Source organism: Cygnus olor, chromosome 2 (assembly GCF_009769625.2).
Source record: "Cygnus olor isolate bCygOlo1 chromosome 2, bCygOlo1.pri.v2, whole genome shotgun sequence".
Taxonomy (NCBI): domain Eukaryota; kingdom Metazoa; phylum Chordata; class Aves; order Anseriformes; family Anatidae; genus Cygnus; species Cygnus olor.
Genome location: NC_049170.1, coordinates 110,816,227 through 110,839,990, shown reverse-complemented (window position 1 = coordinate 110,839,990; position 23,764 = coordinate 110,816,227). Strand labels below are relative to the sequence as shown.

General features: G+C 43.3%; 1 protein-coding gene across 14 annotated transcripts in view; it reads right to left on the bottom strand.

Annotated features, from left to right (window-relative positions):
* The window catches only part of GREB1L (GREB1 like retinoic acid receptor coactivator), a 136,756-nt gene that overhangs the window by 3,354 nt on the left and 109,638 nt on the right, over window positions 1-23,764 (bottom strand). For 11 of the 14 annotated variants that reach the window (XM_040547820.1, XM_040547824.1, XM_040547822.1 and 8 more), the window contains 15 exons: window positions 22,810-23,002; window positions 21,205-21,338; window positions 19,369-19,708; window positions 14,582-14,697; window positions 13,962-14,206; window positions 12,373-12,935; window positions 11,737-11,839; window positions 7,872-8,027; window positions 7,546-7,685; window positions 5,676-5,837; window positions 5,138-5,345; window positions 4,300-4,465; window positions 3,045-3,272; window positions 1,590-1,731; window positions 2-202 (listed from right to left, as the gene is read on the bottom strand). In XM_040547820.1, the coding sequence (XP_040403754.1) occupies window positions 2-202; window positions 1,590-1,731; window positions 3,045-3,272; window positions 4,300-4,465; window positions 5,138-5,345; window positions 5,676-5,837; window positions 7,546-7,685; window positions 7,872-8,027; window positions 11,737-11,839; window positions 12,373-12,935; window positions 13,962-14,206; window positions 14,582-14,697; window positions 19,369-19,708; window positions 21,205-21,338; window positions 22,810-23,002 (3,097 nt within the window). The remainder of the gene's footprint in view (window position 1; window positions 203-1,589; window positions 1,732-3,044; window positions 3,273-4,299; window positions 4,466-5,137; window positions 5,346-5,675; window positions 5,838-7,545; window positions 7,686-7,871; window positions 8,028-11,736; window positions 11,840-12,372; window positions 12,936-13,961; window positions 14,207-14,581; window positions 14,698-19,368; window positions 19,709-21,204; window positions 21,339-22,809; window positions 23,003-23,764) is intronic. The other 3 variants (XM_040547827.1, XM_040547815.1, XM_040547828.1) reach the window with 1 other exon arrangement.

The window sequence follows — 23,764 nt, the reverse complement described above, 5'->3', positions numbered from 1 at the left end:
CCTCGAGTCCGATGTTCAGGTAGCAGTCAATGGCCAGCACCGGGTTCTTGAAGTTGTGAACGGCCTTTGGGAAGAGTTTGTACGTCGCGTGTTGAAGGAACTTCTCCAGGAGGAACTGCGATGGGGCTGCCAGCAAGGTATGCTCACTGTCTGGGGCACAGACGTACTGAAGAGGCATTATTGGTGCCAGGCTGTCCGAAACCTGCAACAAAACCAAGGAGAGCCCCTTTTAGCCCCCCTAAGCACATCTTCTCTGCAGGAGTTAGGGAAGGGATCACCATGGCAGGAAGCGAGAGACAGCTGGGGGAAAGAATCAAAAATCCCCACTTGATTTTGACACGTTTTTACAGCACAGAAATAAATGAAGTACTTGCTCTGCAGTTGCTCAGTACTTCTGTGGATAGCTGCTTGCCTCAAGAAAGAATACCAAAATTCAGAGTTTGCATTGTCACAATACCCTTCATCGTGTCTTACTCCTATACAGCACACGAAATACAATCCTTCTTGTGTGGAGTCACCCATTAAAAAAATGTTTCTAATGTTTCTAAGGAAGAGTTTTCTCATAGCTTAATCCATGGCTACAGATTCCACTGCAACCACAGGGAACGGGAAATGCACAGCCAATGAAAATGACCTCTCAAAATACTCAAATCCAGGGTTTAGTTGGTTAAATCTGACATACGGGGCTGAGTTTTCAAAAGAGGGATGACATGGGATGTGTTTAAAACCTCCAGCAACACAAGTCGTAATGTTCCTAGATTAAATCCAACACTTTGAAATATTCCTCCGTGTAAAGCCAGCATGAATGTAACACGGGCTGTGTAAAATATTTAACATCCCCACAACACTTCTGTAAATATTTGGATATCCTATGTGGATTTCAGCAGGTTCCAGTTTTCAATGGCCTTACTCAGGTCTCTTTTTGTCAGTGAGGGCAAGGACTGAAAGTCATCACAAACTAGCACCCACTGGGAACTTGTGGCACCGTTAAAATTATTAAAGCTACATATACAACTTGCCTGCTTTTGATCAGAATGTATGCCTGCAAATTCCTGCTGCATCAGAGATGCCAGCAAAGAGCTAGACAGAACTCTTTCCAATCGCAGTCTATTTGCTAATAGAATCACAGAGTGGTTTGGGTTGGAAGGGACCTTAAAGATCACCCAGTTCCAACCCCCTGCCATGGGCAGGGACACCTCCCACCAGACCAGGCTGCCCAAAGCCCCATCCAGCCTGGCCATGAACACCTCCAGGGATGGGGCATCCACAGCTTCTCTGGGCAGCCTGTGCCAGTGCCTCACCACCCTCACAGTGAAGAGTTTCTTCCTAATGTCTAATCTAAATCTCCCCTCTTTTAGTTTAAAACTGTTTAGTTTAAAAACATTGATAGGAGGATTGTTGTTAATAATCTATAATTACCAATATATTTATTATTTTCTATTTAGGTTGCAGCCCTACCACAGGCTATGAACGTCAGATTTCAAATAAGCACTAAATAAACCTAAAGGGCTAAAAAAAATCATTCTTTCTAAGGTAAACAGGTCCTGATTTTACCCTTAATGTAGGATGGAGCATACACACACACTCACCATGATTTTTGGCTTAACGACAAAGTCCTTTTGTCCTCCGACCTGAATATGTTTCTTCATGACACTGAAGTTGTTGAAGCGACAGATGAGCAGGCCACTACTGTTGGTCCTCAGATTAAAATCTACATCTTCACAGAAATACCTGGACATTAAACACAAGATGACTAAACTAGCTGTGCTGCTGCTGGGAGTAAGCCAGCTTTCACACACCCTCGGCTAAAACGCATCAGAACTGGCCTAGCAGTGATTTCTGGAGACAATCCAATACGGTTCCTGTACAAATTCTCTACACAGCTTTTAAGAACCATTTCCTCAGCGTGTTCCTGGTGTAGGGAAGCGACTTCTGGTAATCTAAAGACAAAACAAATCTTCACTTTTCAGCATGTCTGCAGGTTTCTTCCCTGTAGCAAGTTTGGCCATGCCTCTCATCCTCGTCATGTACTGGCACCGAGCACTTCTTCCCCTCCCTTTTTTTCCCTTCTCTTTTTTATTTATTTTTTTCCCATATTTTAGAGCTCTGCAGTGTCCAGCCTCCATTTCTGAGCGGAGAAATGGGCTTGGACAAATATTTGGCTACGGGAGACAAAGCAGCAGAGACCTAACGCTTACCCTGCATTACTTCAGATGTGATGCTCCTGTCCGTGGGCTGACTCCCATCTCATGATTCAGCCATGCAGAGAACATGAAATCAAGAGCTCTGAAAGCCATGCCAGACCCCGGCTTGCACTGACTAGCTGCAGTTCCTCGCTCAAATGCATGGGATCCCTGAAAACAGCAGCAGGAGATGCCCCAGGACCAGAGAGAGGGTTACTCTAAATTCACCTGGCCGAGAGCAGGGGGACGGGGAATTGGATTTTGCCAATGCAATGTCTGCGATGAGAATTAGAGGTAAAGCCCCATGACAACAGTGCTTTATTGCAAATGCTTTAGGATGGAGTTAGAAGGAGGAGGGGAAAAAAGGAAGTTTATAGCGGAAAGTTAACTGTTCATCTGTTTTAATTTCCAAACCAGGTGGCAACAGGGAGGAGAGCTGAGCAGAGGAAATGCCAGGAATCCCTCCTCATAGCACGTGGCATAGCAATGCTCAGCCACTGCCTACACTTTTGCTCTCAGTCACACAACAGGCTCCTGCCTCTTACAAAGGCACTCCGGAAGCTCCACACGCATCCCGTGACTGCTGTCATTTTGGCCTCTTCCCTTTATTATTGGTCTCCTCATCATTTTTTTTCTCCTGAAGCTTTTCTTCTTTGATCCCTGCCTTTTCAGTCCTCTGCAGCCCTCCCTTGCCTTGCCTCACAGTCTCCCTCCGGCAGCTCTTTCGGTGCAGCATGCGCCACTGTGCTGTGATTGTGTACCTTAGCCCGGACCTTCTGATTTATATCAAAAGCATTTAGAAATACAGCGACAAGCTTCTCATCGCGCCAACCCATTTTACCACCAACACGTACTGCCTACCTGTTCAGATCATATTGCACGTTCTGGGTCAGGTCTATGTTGAGCAGTATAAAGTCACGCACGTGGCACCTGGAGAACGGAGCCTTTGTTCTCCTGGCACTCAGCTTGCTGTTCCACTTCTGAACGCCCAGTATTGCATAGTGAACGATTTTGGGGGTGGCTTCGATGTGCTGGAGAACACTCTTCAAAGAGACGTTCTTACTGGTACCCCCAGGCTCCAGGGACTGGCTGCAAAATGTAATCACGTGCAACACACAAACGTGGCTGATTATGTTTATAGAACACACACTATCTGTAAGTGCTTCTGTGTGTGAATATATATATATATATATATATGTATAGTTAATGGAATGTATATAGGTTGAAGAAATTCCATTAACAATCACTACTGTTTATTCTCCATGCTGTAAAATATATAAATAAACAAACACAGACTTTAAACAACAGCCAATTACTCTTATCCCATCAATTTACTCATCTTAAGAAAATGGGCTCTTCAGCAGAATCAGGTCTCCTGCAGCAATTTAGAAAAGGAAATGGAATCACCTCACGCACCATTCCTGGAAGGCTATTTTTTCCGTAATGAACAGCATGAGCACTGAGAGCAACAGCTTAAAGCCTTCTAAAAAGCAAGAGTTTCCAAAACAAACCTTTCACTGGTAAACATAAATTGAATCAAAACAAATCAGGGAAGTAAAATACTGAGAAATCACTCCAATTGGTCACTGAAAGCAAGAGTGGCTTTCGGCACAGATGTGCACAAGCAGAGGTTTGCTGATGATGCTCACTGTGGGACACGGATGTAAGGGCAGAGCCAGGTGGAAGCGTGTAACAGCATTAGGTTGGATGTTGGTGGTAAGCGGGACAAATCTACAGCCTTCCCACTGCTCGGAGTGACGGGCAGATGGTAGCAAGGAAAAGGATGCATTTTTTGCGTTTTAGGGAATGTATCTGATGTCCAAGTGTGCCATTCCTGGACTATTTAACTAGCAATTGAGTAGATAATGACCGCTGTGAGGCCTTTTGGACAGCCTGCCTGGTGTTACTACAACAAAGTCACTGCCAAAAGCTGCTCTCTTAGCAGTATTTTGAGTACACTCCCAGCAATTCCAGCTGCCCTACTTTTCCAGCTGTCTGGTCTTTCACTTGCTGTCGGATGCTACAGACGAGCTTAAGCTGCAGGTGCAGGTGCTGACTGAAGCAGTGCTGCTGTGCTGGATCGGCGCAGGGAGCCCAGCGCTGGGTGGTGACTTACCTGGACTGTTCGTGGACGCTGTGCATGTTCCACAACACGCAGGAGTCATCCATGACCACAATGAAAGGCCACACACACTGGCGTTTGACCCCCAGCTCCTCCAAGCGGTTTCGTTCCAGCTCTAGATTGTGGTAGGACAGCTCTTTAATCAGAAACCTGGCAGCACCTGAGAAAACACCGTAAAGGAGACAGACAGAGATCTTGGTTTGACTTCTTCACTCTCTCTTCTCAAAGAAAGGCTACGCAATGAACTGCAATCATTACCCTTTTATGAACTTAGTGCTCAGAACATCTTAGTTTAAAAAGAAATCAAAACGTCCCCTTTTCAGTGTGACTGCAATCTAAAAGGCAAGATATGAAGAAAAGCAGACTTTTTAAGAGACTACAGAAAATGATTTAGTGGGCATTAAAAGAATAACTTGAATCAAAAAGTGTCTGAGATCCAAAAACTGAAGCTATTTAAAACTTCTTGCAGGAAAAACTCTGGAACTCCAGAAAAATGAAGTCCAAAGTTCAAGTCCCCAGTGTTCAGCTGCAGTTAATATTTAGCTTCAGCTAACAAAAAAAGAAAAACGTGTAAAATGTCTAGAATGAACATTCACACAGTGGGGCTGAGTAAAATGACCAAATACGACCGAAAACCCATCAGATTTTAAACTGAGAAGGCAGCGATCACTACAAATATCCACCCTATGTCCCTCGCAGCGTTTCTTTTAAACCATCACATTCTGCACACAGATTGCTGCTATTATCACAGCACTGCGAAGTTTTTCACAACGTGATCCGTATTGTCCAGCATGGATGCTGATATTTCCACAGCACTGACGGTGTCTCTTACCAACGCCAGCATTGTTGAACATGCCAGGCAGGACGAGCATGATGTGGTTGGGCCAGTATTTGCGGTACAGCGGCATTTCGTACTCCTTGACTACGAGGAGGTGAAGGTGGCTGATGCCTTCCATGGCATGGTAGAGGTTCAAGAGGCCGTGTTCGTGACGTCCACTTGATGGAGTGAAGATTGGACTCTTGACTGCATTCAAATTCTGCTAGAACAGGAGATATTTTGCCAACATTACATAAAAAGCAGGTTATTCCTGACATGGATTTTTATTTATTATTTATTCTGGTCTTGAACATTATTGATCATTGCAACATGCCAGGATTGGGATGCTAGGAATACCAACAGGGATGATTCTCTTCAAAAACTCCAGTTCTAAGGAGAGTTAGGTAAGAATTATACAAAGGACTAAAATAAAATAAGAAGAAAAAAAAAAGGAAAAAATAAACCTGCCAACCACCACTGACTTGCAAATGTATGTCAAGCTGACTGCACTCAGCATATGCAGCCAGCAGATGGATGAGAACAGCACACACACCTTGTCAGAAACGAGTGGGAGACGCATGCTTTCTAGATGTTTTCCTTGCTTGCTGAAGACAAAATGGTTCTCTTTGGACTTGGGGATTATAAAATGCAGTTGAACCTCTTCTCCTAGCATCGAGGATGAAAATGTGAAAGCATGCAGGGTGGAGTCAGATACCTGTATAAAACAAAAAGAAGCGGGAGAAGGATTTGCAAGCAGGTAAACCAAAAGGAGCATTTGGCAACCTGCTCTTGCAGTCACAATACTGGCAGCCACCACGAAAGAACATCCACAACATTTTCTTTCAGTAACTGAAGTTAACTTTATTATATTCTCATTTCCTCTACCATAAGCTACATTGTTTAGGCATGTAACTTGCCTCGCTATTAAAACAATCAGCTTTCTGTACCAGTAATGATCTTTGGCCCATCTGGGCTCTTCTGAAGTCTATTTGAGCTGGAAATTATTTATCGGTATTTACAAGCAGAAATGAAATACACACACATGGAAAGAAACTGTCCAAACAAATTTTTCCAAAAGATTCAAAGACGTGTAACATAGGGGTCTGCCTCCACAGCAGAGCGCACTGCCATTCACAGACAGCAGCAGCAGCATGGCCGCATTAGTGTGGTATTTTTCCTGTGACAGTACTCTTGTAAGCAGCTAAGTAACCAAGACAGACCCCATTAACAAGGTTATGAAGTATTTGGGTGAGCTTGAGTTTGCACAGTGCTTCACTGAGCCATGTACATGTACACAAAGTGCCTACATATCTGGTAAGACTTCATCCTCGAGAGGCATGTGTCTTACCTCAAGGTCCAATCATTTACTCTTAGCAGTCACCCCTCTATAATCTTTACTAAACAACCGAAATAATTAGCCTAAGTAGAGATGAAGAATGAAAAGGGTTTTATTTAGGTTCTGCTAGAAGATTTAAGTATCACTTCCCCTCCGTAATGCTCGCTATCCAGTGGCTCCCCTTTGGATATCTAATTTCTCTGAGTTTAACTCTCATAACTCTATATACACAACTCAGACGTACAGGTGGATATTCAGATTTATTATAGTCATTGTGTTTGACCAGATGCACAAAGACGTGTAAAGGGAACAAAGATGTCCTTTGGGAGGATTTGCTTGTGTCAACATACTGAACGAAGCATGAGGTTTCAAACAGATTTGCTGGGGCTGCTGTGTAATAACTGACACTGTACATTTCCAGGTCAGCGTGCTAGGTTAATAACAAGCTGTTGGGAAAGATTAGTAAGCAAGAAAAGAATGAATTGAGATAAGAAACCTCCAAGTAAACCATTGCTGGTGGTTAATAATGTCTGAGCTATTAACCAGGAAAAATCTTACCTGCCAGCCTCCCGTGAGCATAGCTGTTTATTTTGGAGATCAAAAGATCAAAAGCATTACAAAACAGCTAAAAATGATCCTTCTTGTCCCGTGACTTGTAAGCTACTGTTAAGAAGCACGCACAACTACATACAAAGGGAGGAAGAAGCAGGCCTTCCAGTCTCCCATCAGAGGTGTGTGGATGGCTGGCATTTAGGTAAGACAAGCATCTCTCTCAATTTTACAGTCCTCTGCCATGAGACACTGTGAACCCTCTGGGCAGGCTGAATAATGCTTTGGCTTGAGACAACTAGTGACAATATTCACCCTTTGTCAGAGGCAGCTGGAGAAGAGAACTGCTCATGCAGAACGCAGCAGACACAGTTGATGCTCCAGGGTCTGTAGCTCAATATCTCCCCTGAGAATGGAAGAAATTAAACAGTTCCATCTCAGGGAAGGTGAAAGCATGAGTCCTGAGGCCAGAGCGGTATGCCTGGAGAGACCACAGAAAAATCAAGGATGCAGTTTACCCGTGGGCCTTGGCACTAACCTGTGCAGCAGGGTTAATGTCCATGTACTGATGGCACTGCTCGCAGTGATGGAACGTGTTGTAAGCTGCGTATTTTGTCAACATCATGGACACGGTCTCTCTTTTCTTAGGTTCCTCCGATTTCGTTTCTTTGCTTGTTTCTGTAAAAGAAATTTTATGAGTGATAGAAACCAGAGACTGAGCCTGGTAACAATTGTAAAGAACGAATTGTTTTGTTCCACATTGTTAGGAGATAAAAGGCTTTTTTAAGCTCATGTGTCTAGTCAAACCAATAGAAAAATCATTTTTGTAGGAAAGTATTCCTAGAAAATTCTCCTTTGGCTTACCTTGTTTCACTCTTGACAGTTGTTCTGTGTACACTGGACTTATAGTTCTGTACTTGGGGTCATGTACGCTCAGGTCAAAAGACATTTTACTGAAGATCTCAATATCTGGCCAGTGGTCATTGCTAGACTGAGTAATTTCACTGTTTTCTGTATGATCTGCAACAACACACTTTAGGTAAGCAGTATCAGATACCCACTAAATGGCGTTTATGTGACGTTTGCTGATTTACAATTGCACAAGAATTCACACAGGTGCACAAATACACACAAAAAAGACATCTTTGAACATCATAAGCATTATATCCCTGCCCAGAGCAAGGAGGTTGGAAATAGATGATCTTTAAGGTCCCTTCCAACTCAAACCTTTCTATGAATATTAACAAAATTCAGATTATAGTCAATATGAAGACATTTAAAAGAAATGGCAATTCCTTGGAAACTGTGGGGTGAAGCAGCCTCATGGATATCTTTCTGCTCTGCTCTTCATCAACTTGCTGAGGCATAATTCACTCTGAATTACGTTATATTTATACATAAAACACTCAAATGAACAGTTCTGTCTGTGCAGAAGATACAGGCACGTCTTCTCAGTCCCTCTATGGATCCCTTTTTAGTACACAGAAAGGAGAGAACTGGGCAAACAAGAAGCAAAAGCATCCAAAGGCAGAAGGATGAAAGCAAGGAGAAAGAGGGTGCATAAACTTATGAACTAGCAGCTGAGTATATGATAAAGGCAGTAAAAAACACGTTCTTGAGAGTAGGATGCGACCAGCAAGGATCAGCTGGAACAGTTTTGCTTCACCCAGCAGAGGTAAGTCTAAGGCGGAGAATCAAGTGTAAGCAACGTGAACATGAGAAAACACTGGCCAAAGATGACAAGCTGGAGCTGGGACTGAAGCTTGAATACGAGTTGATTCAGTTTAAAATCAGAGGGAAAAACACACAAAAGTAGGGAGCTGAGGTTGCTGATTTCAGAAAGGCAAACTCAGATGAAACGAATGCTGGGTCTACACACAAGGACACACTCGCCCTACCCAGACTGACCCACAGGGGTGTGAGCCAGCTGCAGTTCAGAGGCTGTTACTTCACTGGCACCACTCGAATTAACATATACCACTGGTGAAGTGAGGCTTATTAATGTGTTCACACAGACAAATCCTGAGAGAGCTGGCTCAGTAAGCCCACTAGACTGAGGACACCAGGGACTTGCCTGTGAATGAGACTTGGATTTCTTGGAATCCCGGTTGCCAAACAATCGGTAACCACCACACCAAGCAATACAAGAACACCAGGAGGTGTTCAGAGGCAAAAAGGACACTAAGAATGAACGAAGTCCAAGAGGAATGGAAACAGCCCATCAGCAAATAAAGTTTTGACTCACATGTCGTCAAGTGCAAGATTAAAAAAAAAAGCTTTGCAAAATGTCAAGCTAAGGCATACCTCAGAAAAGTGCATGAAAACATATTTTTTCTTGGCTATAGCAAATGCTTCACTATAAGCTGAGATGGAAACAAATCTCTAAAAGCTTGATACACACTGAAAACAATGAGAAAGAATAATCTCCGTGCCACTTTCCTGAAAAAACAGGTGTGTGAAATCAGGTGCAAGCCTGATTTCTGTGCAAGAATAATGCAGATGTTATCATCATTTCAGAGGAGATCTACGAAACTCTCAGTCCATTATTTTGGCCTTGGTGTTTTTCAAAACTTGGGGAGGATGAAGGAAATAAAGATGTTGAAATAAATGAAAAAATGCAATAAAACTCAGCATGGGTTGACCAAAGAAACCCCATGTTACTTTCATTACACAGATATAACATATCTATTTCTTTAAACAAAAGAAACGCCACACATCTTACCTTTTACCAAGTAAAGTATTTGATATGATGCTGTATGACAAATTATTAATACATTGGAAGAAAATGGAGACAATGAACAGTCTGCAAAGTTGATTAAACAGAAGATGGCAGCATGTAACATCATAAGCATTAAGGCAGATGGAGGTTACCAGCAAAGTTAACAAAGATCAGCAGAGGGACATATTTTTTAATACTTTCCCTAATGTCACTGTCTCAAAAAAAAACCAACACAACAACAACCCTTGCCTTAAGTTTGCTGGTGACACAAATCTAAGAGTCATTGCCAATGCAGAGAAGGAATAGAAGAGCATCCAGAAAGAATTAAATGCCCTCAAAAACTGTAGCAACAGTCACTGGATGACATTCAACAGAAAAAATATGAGTCATATGTACCGTCAAGGACTAATAACAAGAATTTCTGCAGTAGGCTGGGAGTCCCTCAGTTGGAACTGACGGAGTTGCAGAGGCACCCACAAGTACACGCTAAGGATCAGCGTCAGTGAAATGGGAAGATGGAAAAGACAAGTGCAATCACTGGTTTCATCAGTCGCGGGGTTTTCAGTGGGGGCAGGGAAATACACAAGCTGTTGCACACTGGGTTGGTTAAACATCCCGCACGGTCTCACATACAGCTCTGGTCAGCCATGTACCAGAAGAATAAATTGAAAATAGATGCGCAGACAAGACGTACAAAACCGATGAGAAGAATAATGAGCCTGTCATTTGTGAGGATCCTGCAAGCTGGCTCAGGCTACCTAGATGAAAGCTGAGAGGGAAGACGATTGCTGCATGACTACATCACAGAAGCAAACATCAAAGAAGAGTAAAAGCATTTTAATTTAAAATAATACTGTTTTCCTTCTCCCCCAAGATGTTTGTAATAGGGGCAGGAGTATCTTTGGGTTGGGGAATAAAAAAATATTTTCAATCATCAGAGCATTAGGGCTCTGGAAAAGCATTCCAGTAGAAGCTGTGGGAGCAAAAAACCCACAACCAAAAACCCCAAGTAAACCCAATCTGCTCTTCTGACGCAGCTTCATGCATTCCTGAAAGGGGTGTGACACAGCTGCTGTGATCACAACAGACCAGACTGCATGACACAGAATTGTTCTTACTTTTTGATTTCATCCTAAGTTTTTGGGGAACTTCAGTTCAAATAATGAGGTAATAACAATCCCCAGAGCTCCAAACCTAAGGGGAATACATTTTTCAAAAATTTGATAGCACTTTCTGAGCAGAAATGCATATTAATCTTTTCAAAGGTTTGAAAACAACTGCATTTTCTGGATGTCAGGTCATGAAATTTATGCACCACAGAGTTAACTTCACTACAACCACAGAGTTATGTAAAGAACACCCTAAGAGGAATCACTTTTAAAAGGGTTTGTGCTTCTCAAGGCCAAGTCCTGCCACAGCAGTTAATGGATCTGTGAGATCTGACAAACGAGCACAAATTCAGAGAGGTGTCCTCCCCCCAGACTTTTTCTTCAGCATAAGATCTGTAAACTGGTTACAGAAGACAGTCTTACTAAAAATTGGTATCTATAACTGGTAATTAAACGTAAATAAATAATTGGTATCTAACTGGTAATTAAACATAAATAGTAATATTGATGTTTCAGCCAGAAAAGTAGTGTTCTTCAATCTGTTTTGTCTGTTTAAAAGCAGCCACAGCTTAAAAACTAGCAAGCAGGCATGTCAAAAACTAGCAAGCAGATGTTTCCCATATACAGTTTTGTGTTCACTTTCATTTTAGTGGCATATAAGTAACACCAATCCAAAATACACTTAAAAGTTCTTAGTTAAGACCCATGTAAAATTTTTATTCATCTGTTTTTATATATATGCAGGTACCTACAACAAGTGTAGCTGCACAGTAATGGACAGGACAAGTGGCAGGTGTCAGTTATGAAGTTTTTTTGTAAGTCTAAAAAATTTGTCACTGCTTATTAATATGTAAGAGAATCACTTAATAACGCATGTTAATAATTACTTGTAAATACTCACTGGCATTTATTTCTTCTTCATCGTACACATCTACTTCCAGCAACCTGATCAGCATGCGAAAGAGGATCCTCAGGAACTGCAGATACGAGCCAGTCTTTCCCACCTGAACCAGAGATGAAAAGGAGTCTGAATCCCAAGTCAGACTAATGCACAGGAAGGATACATTTCAGATAAATGCATTTGGGCCTACCCCCGTTATTTTGCCATTCTAGTCCTGCCTGCAAGGCATAACAAGACTCAGTATTCCCCATTTTGCTGAATGGTATCACAAAATTGATCTGCGAGGAAAATCTGGCCCAGAGCAGAGCCTGTATCACATTTTTTATGCAGGGAGATCACCACTGATAAACTGTTCACCCACTGCCATGCTCATGGCAATTTTATGCCCAGTGCCATCCATGAGTATGTAATACAGGCTTAAAAAACCATGACACATACAGATTACCCTTCCTCTCCTTACCGCTTCCAGCATGAACTTAACCTTAAATTTTTACCGATTTTTGATCTCAAAACGCATTGCTGTGTGCGAGTTTCATGGGGCCTCTCAAGTACAATCTCCATCTGCAGCTGTAGCAGTCCTCATCGCCCGTCCTCTCACCCTGCTAGTAAGGCAAGAGGAAGGAACTGTGCTCTTACTTGTGGTGGTCCTGTCAAAAGCAGCCGCCTGGGGTGAAAGCTCCTTGAGCCGGACGCCTCACCCTGATTGCTGAAGTCCGCGTGGTGCTGTCGGGCTGTCGTCCACTGCCGGTAGTAGAGCGACTGCTCCTCGCTGCTCATGTCCTTGTGAAGCAGGGGCCTGAGAGAGCTCAGCCAAGACACGTCGGCGTGAGGCAGGAGGGAAGAGGAAGAAGGCAAATTCCCACTTTTCTGCGAGCTCAGGAGGCAGTACGCAGCTTTCGACAGGATGACGATGCGTGGCAGCGCAGCACGCAGGGCCTTGCTGTCTTTGGCTGAGTGGCCAGGCCACCGAAACGTCTGGGAGACTGAAGACAGCGACGACAGTTTCGAAGTGGTGCTGCTTGCCATCTGGTTACCCAGGGAGTCGCATTCTTGTTTCAGGGTCTCTCCAGCTGTGAAAGCAGGGTAAGCCCCCTCATCGACCGAGCTGTGCGCCACAGTCTGAAAGTTGAGCGATGGTGCTTGCTTCTGAGACTTGTCCGCAGCACTCGAGGAGCTCACACCGTTGTCAGCCAGGGAGCCTGGCAAAACAAAGAGCAGGCAGTGAACAGATACTGGCTGACATAAGAAAAATGCAAAAAAATCATGAACCCATTTGATCTAGAGCACAAGCTTAACCTACAAGTACTTCTGTTCCTGAGTACAGCTGGGAGAGGCTTAGGCTGGTGTTTCAACAGTTAAAAAAAAAAAAAAATCCATCTGTCCCTCTTGCTGGAGAGGCAACAGCCATTCTGTTAGGGTTCAGGGTCCGAACACAAGCATCCCAATCCCAAATGACTGCTAATCTCAGTATGTTAACTATCATTTCCCATCTGGGATTTAGAATTTCATGGTACAACCCTCTGAAACTGAAGTATAACACACCGCTGTACACATAGATCAATTTGGCCCTCCTTTCAGTGGAGAACATTTCACTGCAACCTTAAAGTGAAGTGGGCTGTGCTCCCTCCACCATACCAGGCAGCTTTAAATGCATGGTAAGATCTGGTGCCTGGCAAAGGCTCGATTCAGCTGCCTTAATACCTCAAATTCATAGGGAAACAAAGGGAAGGACCTAGAAGTGCCAGGCAAATGCAAGGAAGGAAAGGCCTGGTGGAAGAGGATTCTCCACTGAGGCCTGAAGAAGTAGAGTGAGACCCAGCCACCCTGCTGGTCTTGGCCAGGAGGCAAACATCCACTTCTACCCACAGCTACCCCCCCCAGTTACACAGCATTTTGCTATTCCTAACGTTAATCCTGTTAATTTCTACTCTGATTTTTAAGATCTTTTCAGGATCCACCAGACGAAACTATCAGCAAACGTGAAATACGAGTTTAAAAAAATAATAATAAAGGACCCATCCTCCCACTGCAACACTGCTCCCTTTTAGCTGTAGACAGGGAAATTGCTCACCATGGCAAGGATCTGCACATAATATTTCACTGCTCAGCCTGCAGCAGGGTACAAGCCGTTCCCATTTGATGAAGCATCTCAATATTTACATTCAATTTCCAGTGACAGATAGCCGAAGACTTACTCTTTAGAGCAGCAGCAGCAGACAACTGACCTGAGGTTCCGGTGACAGCGCTGCTATTACTCTGCGGTCTGTCCAAGTCTATCAGCAGCTCATCAGAGTCATTCTCGCTACCATTAGCTTTCTCGTGCTCCTTCTCACTCAGGTCAAGAGCTACAATGGGCCCTCGAATCGCCTCCTTCGAGACGTAGCAGCATGCCAGGCCTACTTCTTGCTCTAATGCAGTTCGAGTTAAGTAGCTCGAGTCAATTAGCCGAAGGTCGCAGTACTTCAATGACCTGCAAAAGCCAAGCCAAGAAAAAAGGATGGTTTGTTTTCCCCGACCCTGAACAACACTCCCTATCTTTAATTGCTTATTAAATATTCACGAACAGTTCTACTACCCATTCAATATCACATAATTTTAAAACACGCAGCACATAAGCTGTGCTCCTTGGTGCTTTGCGCAGATGTTCACTGACCCACAGAGTGCAGGAGCTTTACTTTTCACAAGCCACACTTTCCAAAATTTTAAACTGTTCCCAAAGTCTTCTAAAATGCGCTTCTTTGTGAAAAAAAATGAACAGTTGGTATCAAACCACGTAACCTCCCCCACAAAAAAACTTATCAAAACATATTAGAAAACAAACATATTGCAAGAACAGTAACAGCACCTGGGGAAAGTTTCTCCCAGAGGATCCTTGCCAGTTAGAATAACGATGCAAGGCAGACCTTCCAAATCCTGATAGGTGCGAGGAATCCAGTCATCCTGCTCATTTCCCCTCCAAGCCTGTGAACAGAGAATATCCAAGTCACATCTAAATGAAACCTTCTAAGCAAGCACCTGTTGTTTTGTTTGTTTGTTTTCAGTTCCTGACTTTTCTTTGTATACAGGGCTGCTTTTGGTTCAGCAGAGCTTGGTGAACATGGCTGAGTTCATCAGGGTCCTCTGTTTCGGATGGAGCCTCCTCAAACACTGCTCTCTCTTGAGCAACAGTATCAGCATTCAATCAAGAGAAGCGTGAGCACCCTACAGCAACTGTGAAAAGGAAGCAAAGCTGAAAAGACTCAGAGACCATCACTTGAAAAGGAAAGAAGCCAGTCTGCCTCTCCAAACACTGGAATTACAAAGCTGAAATGGGAAAATGCAGGTTCATACCCTGCCATTCTTGTCAATACACTGTGAGTACTGCCTGGTAAAACTGACAACCCAGCCTCTTCAGTCAGGGACTAGTCAAGGCAGAGATCGTCAGCAGACATCATCAGAGATCATCAGAGATCAGCAGTCTCTTTACACATAACCTATAGATTTCACATGTCCATGTTGAACAGAGACATCGAGGCCTCTCCAGACAAGGAAAATAAGCCATAATTGTTTCAGAATCAGCAGGTATTCGAGCTACAGCATTCATTCTGCTGGAAGAAGATTCTTCTTCTTTTTTTTTAATAATGGACAATACCAATTCGGAAGAAAATTCAGACCTAGCTGACGCACGGAGTCTGTTTTGTCAGGTCATACAGATGGCAAGCCCAACCACGCAAAGTGCCCATGAAGAATATTTATCAATGTATCGATAGATACCCGTATAGATTCATCATAGATAAACAAATTACAGAGCAACCCGACTCATGCAAACTGTGTGGAAAACAACCTAAAGGAAGAACGCTGTCTTAAATTCCCTCTCGGCTCTTCTGTTCTCAACCTGTATGCTCAACCTGTTCTTTCCTTACCCTTCCTCCTCCCCAGAAAGGCTGTGTTTTATGAGTCATTTTCTCAGGCAGATGAAGGGGATTGAAAAAGAGGACTCAATAGCACATCAGTGACTCAGCGTGCCATTTTACCTTCTGAAAATTTCCACTGAAATAACCTATGACTAATTTTTTCTTAGCTTAGGAAGAGCATGATTTGGAACAGTATTCCCCGCCTCTGTTATGGCTCTAAATTTCTTTTCCCAGCCCTGATTTTTTTTCCCCTGCTGATTTCTGCATCTTCCTCGTAACATGTTCATAGAAAAAAAATATTTCTCCAACTACCTAACAACCTCTGCTGGCCCAGTTAAACAGCCTCAGCAGCAGAGAGAGATTTTCTGGCTTTTCAGCAGGGTTAGCCTGGCTGCGCGTTATCCTTCCTTCCCAGTGCTGGAAGATTCTGAGTAAGTGCACGGCTAGAAAATGAAATGGGAGAAGGCAGATTCAAAACTGATTTTTCTTTCTTCTAGCCTAAAGAATAAAAAAGAAGCCTGAGTGCCTGGAGCTTTGAGCTGGAAACCCGCATACAGAAGATGTATTTTTTGTCCACTTTATTCAGGAGGGGCAGAGAGCTGCAGCCCTCTAGGCTCCCCACTTCTGAATGGCTCCCAAATTGACTTACTACACTTAAAAGGTGACCTCTATTGCCATGACAACATGGCTGGTCAAAAAAAAAAATAGTTATTTAAATTATTTTCCATCTCTTCTTTCATTCCTTACCTCTAGCTGTTTCTCCCCCCTTGGGGCCTGGCTCCCAGATGGCAAGGACTGACCCGTGTGACGTGCCAGAGGGCTCCTCTGCTGGAGCGGGACATGGTTCAACTACCAGCACCTCACAGACTGCTGCCGGCCCTCCCAGCCCTGCTGCGGCACCACACGCACTGGTAACTCGCTCTTAGGAAGAGGGGAAGTCAAATCAACCCTTCCAATGGGGGCTACCAGAAGCTATAAGCTTTCCCTTCCGGCTCCTGAAGAAGGTCGAGACGAAGTCTCATCCCCCCTGCAACCCACCGCAGGTATCGGCGGGGCCAGGACTTCAAGACTCAGCCTCTCCAGCAAGCACTCGGCAGCCTGGTGTCGCTCCCCCCTCCTCTCCAGGGCACTCACAGTGGAAGCAGCCAGCAGCCAGATCCCCCCTGCCTCTAGTCCCCCAGCACCGGTACGCCTCCTAACATCAGGAGAAAAGCCAAGCTGCAAGGAGACCAAATCAAAATCGTCTGCAATGAACTGGACTCAACAGGAACCTGGCTGATGAATTTTGTAATGGGAATCAGTTGCACAAACCTGTCCCCACACCACTTCAGACAGCCCGTGTTATCCCGGGCACCAGACTGGCAGGGTTGGCAGCCCAGCACAGTACTCACAGGTGCCCTTCATCCTTCTGGAGCACCCACCTAAGAAGGGTAGGTGGGATAACCCACCTAAAAAGGCACTGCAGGCTTATATTTGGACAACTAAATTCCTCTCCTCCCTCTCTTTATAGGCACCTTTCAGAGTTAAGTGTTTTTTTTTTTTGTTGTTGTTGTTTCTTTCTAGTCACCTACAAGGAAAGAAACGAGTCCAGAATCCTACAGCACTATTTACTTCAAAAAAGCATTTTACATTGTGGGGAATTACATTTAGGATTTTTTTCCATTCTCTATCTGATCAAAGTCCTCTATTCAGATCAATGGCTACATGGATATTCACCTACATCAGCCTCTTACACTCAATCCTGATCTGCACTGAAAGCCCCACAAGCTGTCCCAACAACGTGTATGGGCTGCAACCACAAGGTTCAAGTGCCATAAAGAAACCCTCATAGGACTCACAACCCAGAATGATTCGAGGTTAGAATTAAAGCCTAGCCCAAAACAACAACAACAAACCACCAGCAGCACAGAGCTATCTCACATCTTGTTTTCTCCTTCACTATTTCTCTTCCAGGTGTACACCAGTAACGAGTGGTGATCCTCAGGGGTTGGTATCAGGACTGGCATTATCCAACATCTTCGTTGGTGACATGACAGTGTTATTGAGTGCACCCTCAGCAAGTGTACTGATGACACCAAGCTGTGTGGTGCAGCTGACACGCTGGAGGGCAGGGCTGTCATCCAGAGGGAGCTGGACAGGCTTGAGAGGTGGGGCTGTGTGAACTTTGTGAGGTTCAACAAGGCCAAGTGCAAGGTCCTGCACCTGGGCTGGGGCAATCCCAAGCATATATACGGACTGGGCAGAGAATGGATGGAGAGCAGCCCTGAGGAGAAGGACCTGGGGGTGCTGGTTTTGAGAAGCTCGGTAAGAGCCAGCAATGTGTACTTGCAGCCCAGAACGCCAACCATATCCTGGGCCACATCAAAAGAAGTGTGGCCAGCAGTTTGAAGGAGGTGATTCTCCCCCTCTGCTCTGCTCTCATGAGACCCCACCTGGAGCGCTGCATTCAGCTCCGGGGTCCCCAGCATGAGGACATGGACCTGTTGGATTGAGCCCGGAGGAGGGCCACCAGGATGATCAGAGCGCTGGAGCACCTCTCCTGTGAGGACAGGCTGAGGGAGTTGGGGTTGTTCAGCCTAAAGTAGAGAAGGCTCTGGGGAGGCCTTACAGCAGCCTTCTAGTACCTAAAGGGGCCCTACAGAAAAGCTGGGGAGGGACTTTCTATCAGTGTAGTAATAGGACAAAGGGTTTTAAACTAAAAGAGGGGAGATTTAGATTTGACATTAGGAGGAAATTCTTCACTGTGAGGGTGGTGAGGCACTGGCACAGGCTGCCCAGAGAAGCTGTGGATGCCCCATCCCTGGCAGTGCTCAAGGTCAGGCTGGATGGGGCTTTGGGCAACCTGGTCTGGTAGGAGGTGTCCCTGCCCATGGCAGGGGGGTTGGGACTAGGTGGTCTTTAAGTTCCCTTCCAACCCAAGCCATTCTGTGATTCCCTCTCCTGCAGCAGACAGGGTTTGAGAAACGGAAGGGGTAGCTGCTTTAAAGGACATTTTACCTGGTTTTGGTTGTAGAGAAGCTCTTTAAGAAAGGTTCACAAAATTCCTTCATTTTCTGTGTGCTTTTAAACACACTGTAACTCATAATGAAACTGAAAATGAATCTCTGTGTGAGATGTAAAGCAGGGATCAGGACAGATAACCTGAACTACATTCAGGCTGGTAAGAAAGGCAACCAAACTTTTTTTTTAATGTAGCAAGGTTAATACAGGAAGTGGATGTGGCTCATTGTACCAGCCTCTTATAAATCCATGCAATTAGCTTGGTGCATATATGCTGTGCAGAAAAGGCTTTCAACACGCAGTGGTTTGAGAAAATAAGTCTACAACAAACAGAATATTTTACCAGTTGCCAGAAGAGCAGAAGATGGTAAGACAGAGCAGACAGTTAGATACGCTAGAGAGATAAACTGATGGAAATAATTAGTTTGTCTAGGGAGATCCGAGCTCTGCTTTCAGAGGTTCAAAGAGGAATCTGACTCATGCTGTTATTCAATTTTAACAAGCAAGATAACATCCGGTGTTTGACTTCAGGGACCAGAAACAATTCAATTTTTTTTCTGAGTTCCTAAATCATTAATGCTCATCAAAAGTACTGTATACTTCCTTGGAAAAGATAAAGATCCTGGACTCTTTTCCTATAAAATAATTAAGTTTAAAACATGTGGGAACACACACGAAATACGTACAGCAGTCAGATGACTACAACGATCATACAAAGAAATACGTAGTTTCTGCTAACCTTCAACCGTGTCACAAAGTGTTTCGCAACCGTAAGCTCTGAAGCTGGATTCCCAAGGAGGATCTCAAAGCGGTACTGCAGACCTAGCTTGTCTCTTACTTCTTGTAACCTCTCCTTGGCCAGCATGGCCAGCTGCACAGACGGCACCCTAATGACGAGCATGTGGCCGCAGCCGTTCTTATCCTTGCCGGGAGAAGTGATAAGGTCATCCATTATGCTGAGCGTTTCAGGCGTGCTGTGATCTCTTAGCGAGGCCATGGTCGTGAGAGCCATCAGAGCCTGGGAATACTGCTGGATGAGAAGGTAGCAGCGAATCACCATGCTGTGCAGCCGAGGATACCTTTCGGGAGATAACAGTTCTGCGTTAGCGTGTGCAAAATCACAGTAGTGTCTGAAAATTAGCCAAAAAACAGGGCTGTGCAGTAAAGAAGTACCCATTTTTTCCTGTAGTGCTTGAAGAATGAAGCCTTTAATTTTCACAGACCAAAATTTTGCTCAAAACCCAACTGTGTTTTAATTAAACATTCTCCAAATGTGGAAAATCAAGCGCAAAGTCCTGCTCTCAAGTAAAAGGAATGATAAACTTCTGTTATCTTTATTTGGGACAGAATTTCAACTAAAGATCTTTAACTTAATGGAGATATGGATCGTCTCAGATCTGCTTCACTCCAAGAGCAGGGGCTAATAAATTTTGCTGTCCAGAAGTTTTCTTTTTCTATGAACTCAGAGGACCATCACTGCTTCAAGTGGTTTCTGGAAGAAGTACTTCATGATTTCCCATTTCCCACTCTCTTCCCCAGAAAGTTAGACTTATCAATAGGGATTGCTGGCTCTGAGACAAACTTTCTAGTCTGATCCTAACCTCAATATTAGGGCAATATTTGCATATGTACTAAACCTCCTTCATCCTTTTCCCAATCCGCGTCTTAAGAACAGAAAGAGAGCAATAGTGGCCACTGTCTCTTCCATTGGACTTGCTCAGAAAGACTACAAGAAACTTAAAGAACTGACCTATTGAAATTAATTGACCTTACTAACATTTATCACATTTATTAATTACATATTTGTAGATAATATGGATGTATTTAATGATTCATGTTGATAACTTGATATTGCATTTTACTTAGCAAATATAGATACATTTTCAATTACATTGACCTACATAAAATAGCAAAAAATAGTACAGAAGACAAAACAATCCTGTTCTATTAAATATGGCAACATGAGAACTATAGCCTGAACAGTTATAACGGATCCATCCTGCTGATATGCAGAACAGATTAACTCCACGTTGCTGGAAACCATGTCATTGCTTCTGTTTCTATAATGTGAGCATTTAATTCTATCCTGGAGATGTGCTATGAAATGAGCTTGTTCAGGCAGCTACAGAGTACTTACAAGCCACTTTCAGCCTCTCAGCTGTACGAACCAAAAGCACAGCCAGCTAATGAAAAAATAAAATTGAAGTTTTTGAAATGACATCACTCTCCTGGGCCACCACTGACAAATTTGCTGGCAGTCTCAGCAGAGAGACACCAGAAGCAGTGAGGTATTTAATTTCTGGTACCTTCTTAGCTTAGTAAGGACTGAGCCAAAAGGCAGGAGCAGCACAGACGAGCTTGGACTGCCACTGCATGGGCTTAATCTTTCCATAAGTAAATGAAGTACATCCCCTTCTTCTTCAACAGTACAAAATTTGTTACAAAAATAAAAATTGCACATACTTCATGGATCCCTAGATCAACATCAAATGTCATCATGTCTTCATCCCCTTGAGATGGGGCTCATAAATATATCTGTACCCTTAAGATGCCAATTAAGCAGAATCCTATTTACCTTTCTAAAAGCGTGTTGACCATTTTTTCAAAGGTTTCATCACATCTCAGAAGTGGACTTGTGACTCCCCATTGGAGGGATTTGCTGTATTCATTCAAGCCGAAATATAGCTTGTCTTCACTGGCAGTGTCATCCTGTTCCATACAGAGTTAGCAAAAACATAAGAAAAGCTGGAAACAATTTTAATTTCTTTTGTAATTTAAAAGATAAGTGAAAAGTATTTTCCAAAGCAAAGTACCATTTCTTTCATTTCTTCTCCCTCGATGTTATCGGTTTGTTTCAAAGAATATAATACAATTTAAATTGTTTATCACAACTTACTATTTGTCTACATTTAGGAAAAGACAGGTGTAGGTCCTTTCAAATTTTTCAATGTATCTTCTACCTTTGATTGCAGGGGTTTTTCAGAATCCTGATAATTCCTTTCTGACTCCCTATCTCTGGCTATATATTTACTGACAACTGTTATCTCATTTCTATTTAAAGTAGAACCTGAAAACAGAAGCATTATTCATTTCCAAAATTCTTCTTGATCGTCAGATTCTACACATCTCTAATGACAAACAGAAATTGATCATTTCTTTGCAGGAACGTAAATCTACTGACAGCAATCAGAAAGGCAGAGTATTTACTGCCTGAAATTTCATGAGGTGCCTGCTGGAAGCACAGCATGGTCTCCAGTGCATTTACATCACCAGTGATCACTAGCAATGTAATTAATCACATACAATCTCCTGTTTTCTGTGAGTTATCTGTTTAATCAGAAGACTGAAGTTGTTTATTTTTTACTTTTGGGAAAAAAAATTGTCTAGACCATTTTACAGAACATCACCACAATGGCTTACATTAACAATCAACCAAAAAGCAAACTTTGAGTATTCATTCACTCCTTCGTTTCCACTATTCTGTTTGACTGTTAGCATGCTGGGAGTTTATGGAAATAACCTTTTATTTTAACTTTTCCAGCTAATATTTTAATATACTTTACAGAAACCAATGGTCCACTCAACACATTAAAGTCAATCTGATACAATTTTTTTTCAATGAAGAGGAAAAAAGGGTATTTTTTTTAGAAAGGATAGCCAAAACATCCTCAGAATCAGCTGGCTGAAATGGTCAGTAAAGCTAATGGTACTGAATGTCAAAGTGACTTTTCTCACCTCGTCTGCACAGTGATGGCACTTACTACACTGTAACTCGTTAACCTAGTGCACCGTTTTTTAATAACATTTGAAAAGTTGTGAATAGACTTGACAGGCTGTATGACATACCACTTACAGTCAAAAGTTAGACTGCTTGAAAATGCAAAGCCAGCTCCAGAGATTTCCAGCATGTCTACATAGCTTTGTCTGACCAGAGCATAAAAAGTCGTTACTCATCTTACGTGACTGGATAGAGGAAAACATGAAATTCCTGGGCCTAAATGTCAACGCTACCTCTACTGTCATCATCCCAGGATTGTGTAGCTAGAGCCTGAGTAAACAAACTCCAGCAGAGAAAGAACTCCCTTCTAACACTTCGTTTTAATGTATATATCTGCTAGATTCTGTTAGGTGAAGAGTCAACATTAAGATTCACAATTAAAATTATAAATTAAACACTTACCACAGTATCAAATTGTATCCAATGTACCTCATTGCTAGAGCTGATCCTGGACTGCTGCGTTTGCAAGGCGTAAGGAAAAGAGCTGACCTGAAGAACAAGGAGGTTGAATGCTTCAAGGACCTCCCTGCAATTAATAACTCTATCAGCCAGACCATGACTAGGCTCACCATGTGACAGGGAACTTGAAATGGCACTGCAGAAATAAGAATGCAAAGAATTGCCTTACTGACATCCTGAGATTCAATGGGTTACTCTCTTCCTCCAGAAAAATCTCCAAATGACCATGGCACTGAGAATCACAGCCCAAAAAACTCTTTGAAAGGGTGAAAGATGTCAAAACCATTTGAGTGTTCTCTGTGGGTAGAGTCAGGCAACAGGGGAAAAAAACTAAATAAAGGACCAAAATCTGCTGAAAGTAAGAAGTTGAATTAGTGTGCCAATTTAAAAGATCATCAGACAGAGGAAACCAAAAATAAGCCAAAGCTGATGTCCTTCTTACTGAGGAACACTGTTGCATGAGTTGTGGGGTTAGGATAGAGTAACAAGTTTATAAAATCCACTGGATTCTTCACACAGATACATTTTTCTAAGAGACCAGGGAACCTGCTGTCCTGATTTCCAGCTCCTGGAATCACCTTGGCCTCCAGGATAGTTTAATATAGCGATAGGACAAGGGATAATGTTTTTAAACTAAAAAAGGGTAGTGTTAGATTAAACATTAGGAAGAAATTCATTACTATGAGGGTGGTGAGGCACTGGCACAGGCTGCCCAGAGAAGCTGTGGGTGCCCCATCCCTGGAGGTGTTCAAAGCCAGGCTGGACGGGGCTTCGGGCAACCTGGTCTGGTGGGAGGTGTCCCTGCCCATGGCAGGGGTGTTGGAACTGGGTGATCTGTAAGGTCCCTTCCAACCCAAACCATGTTATGATTCTATGATAAACAGGAATTCCAAATTCA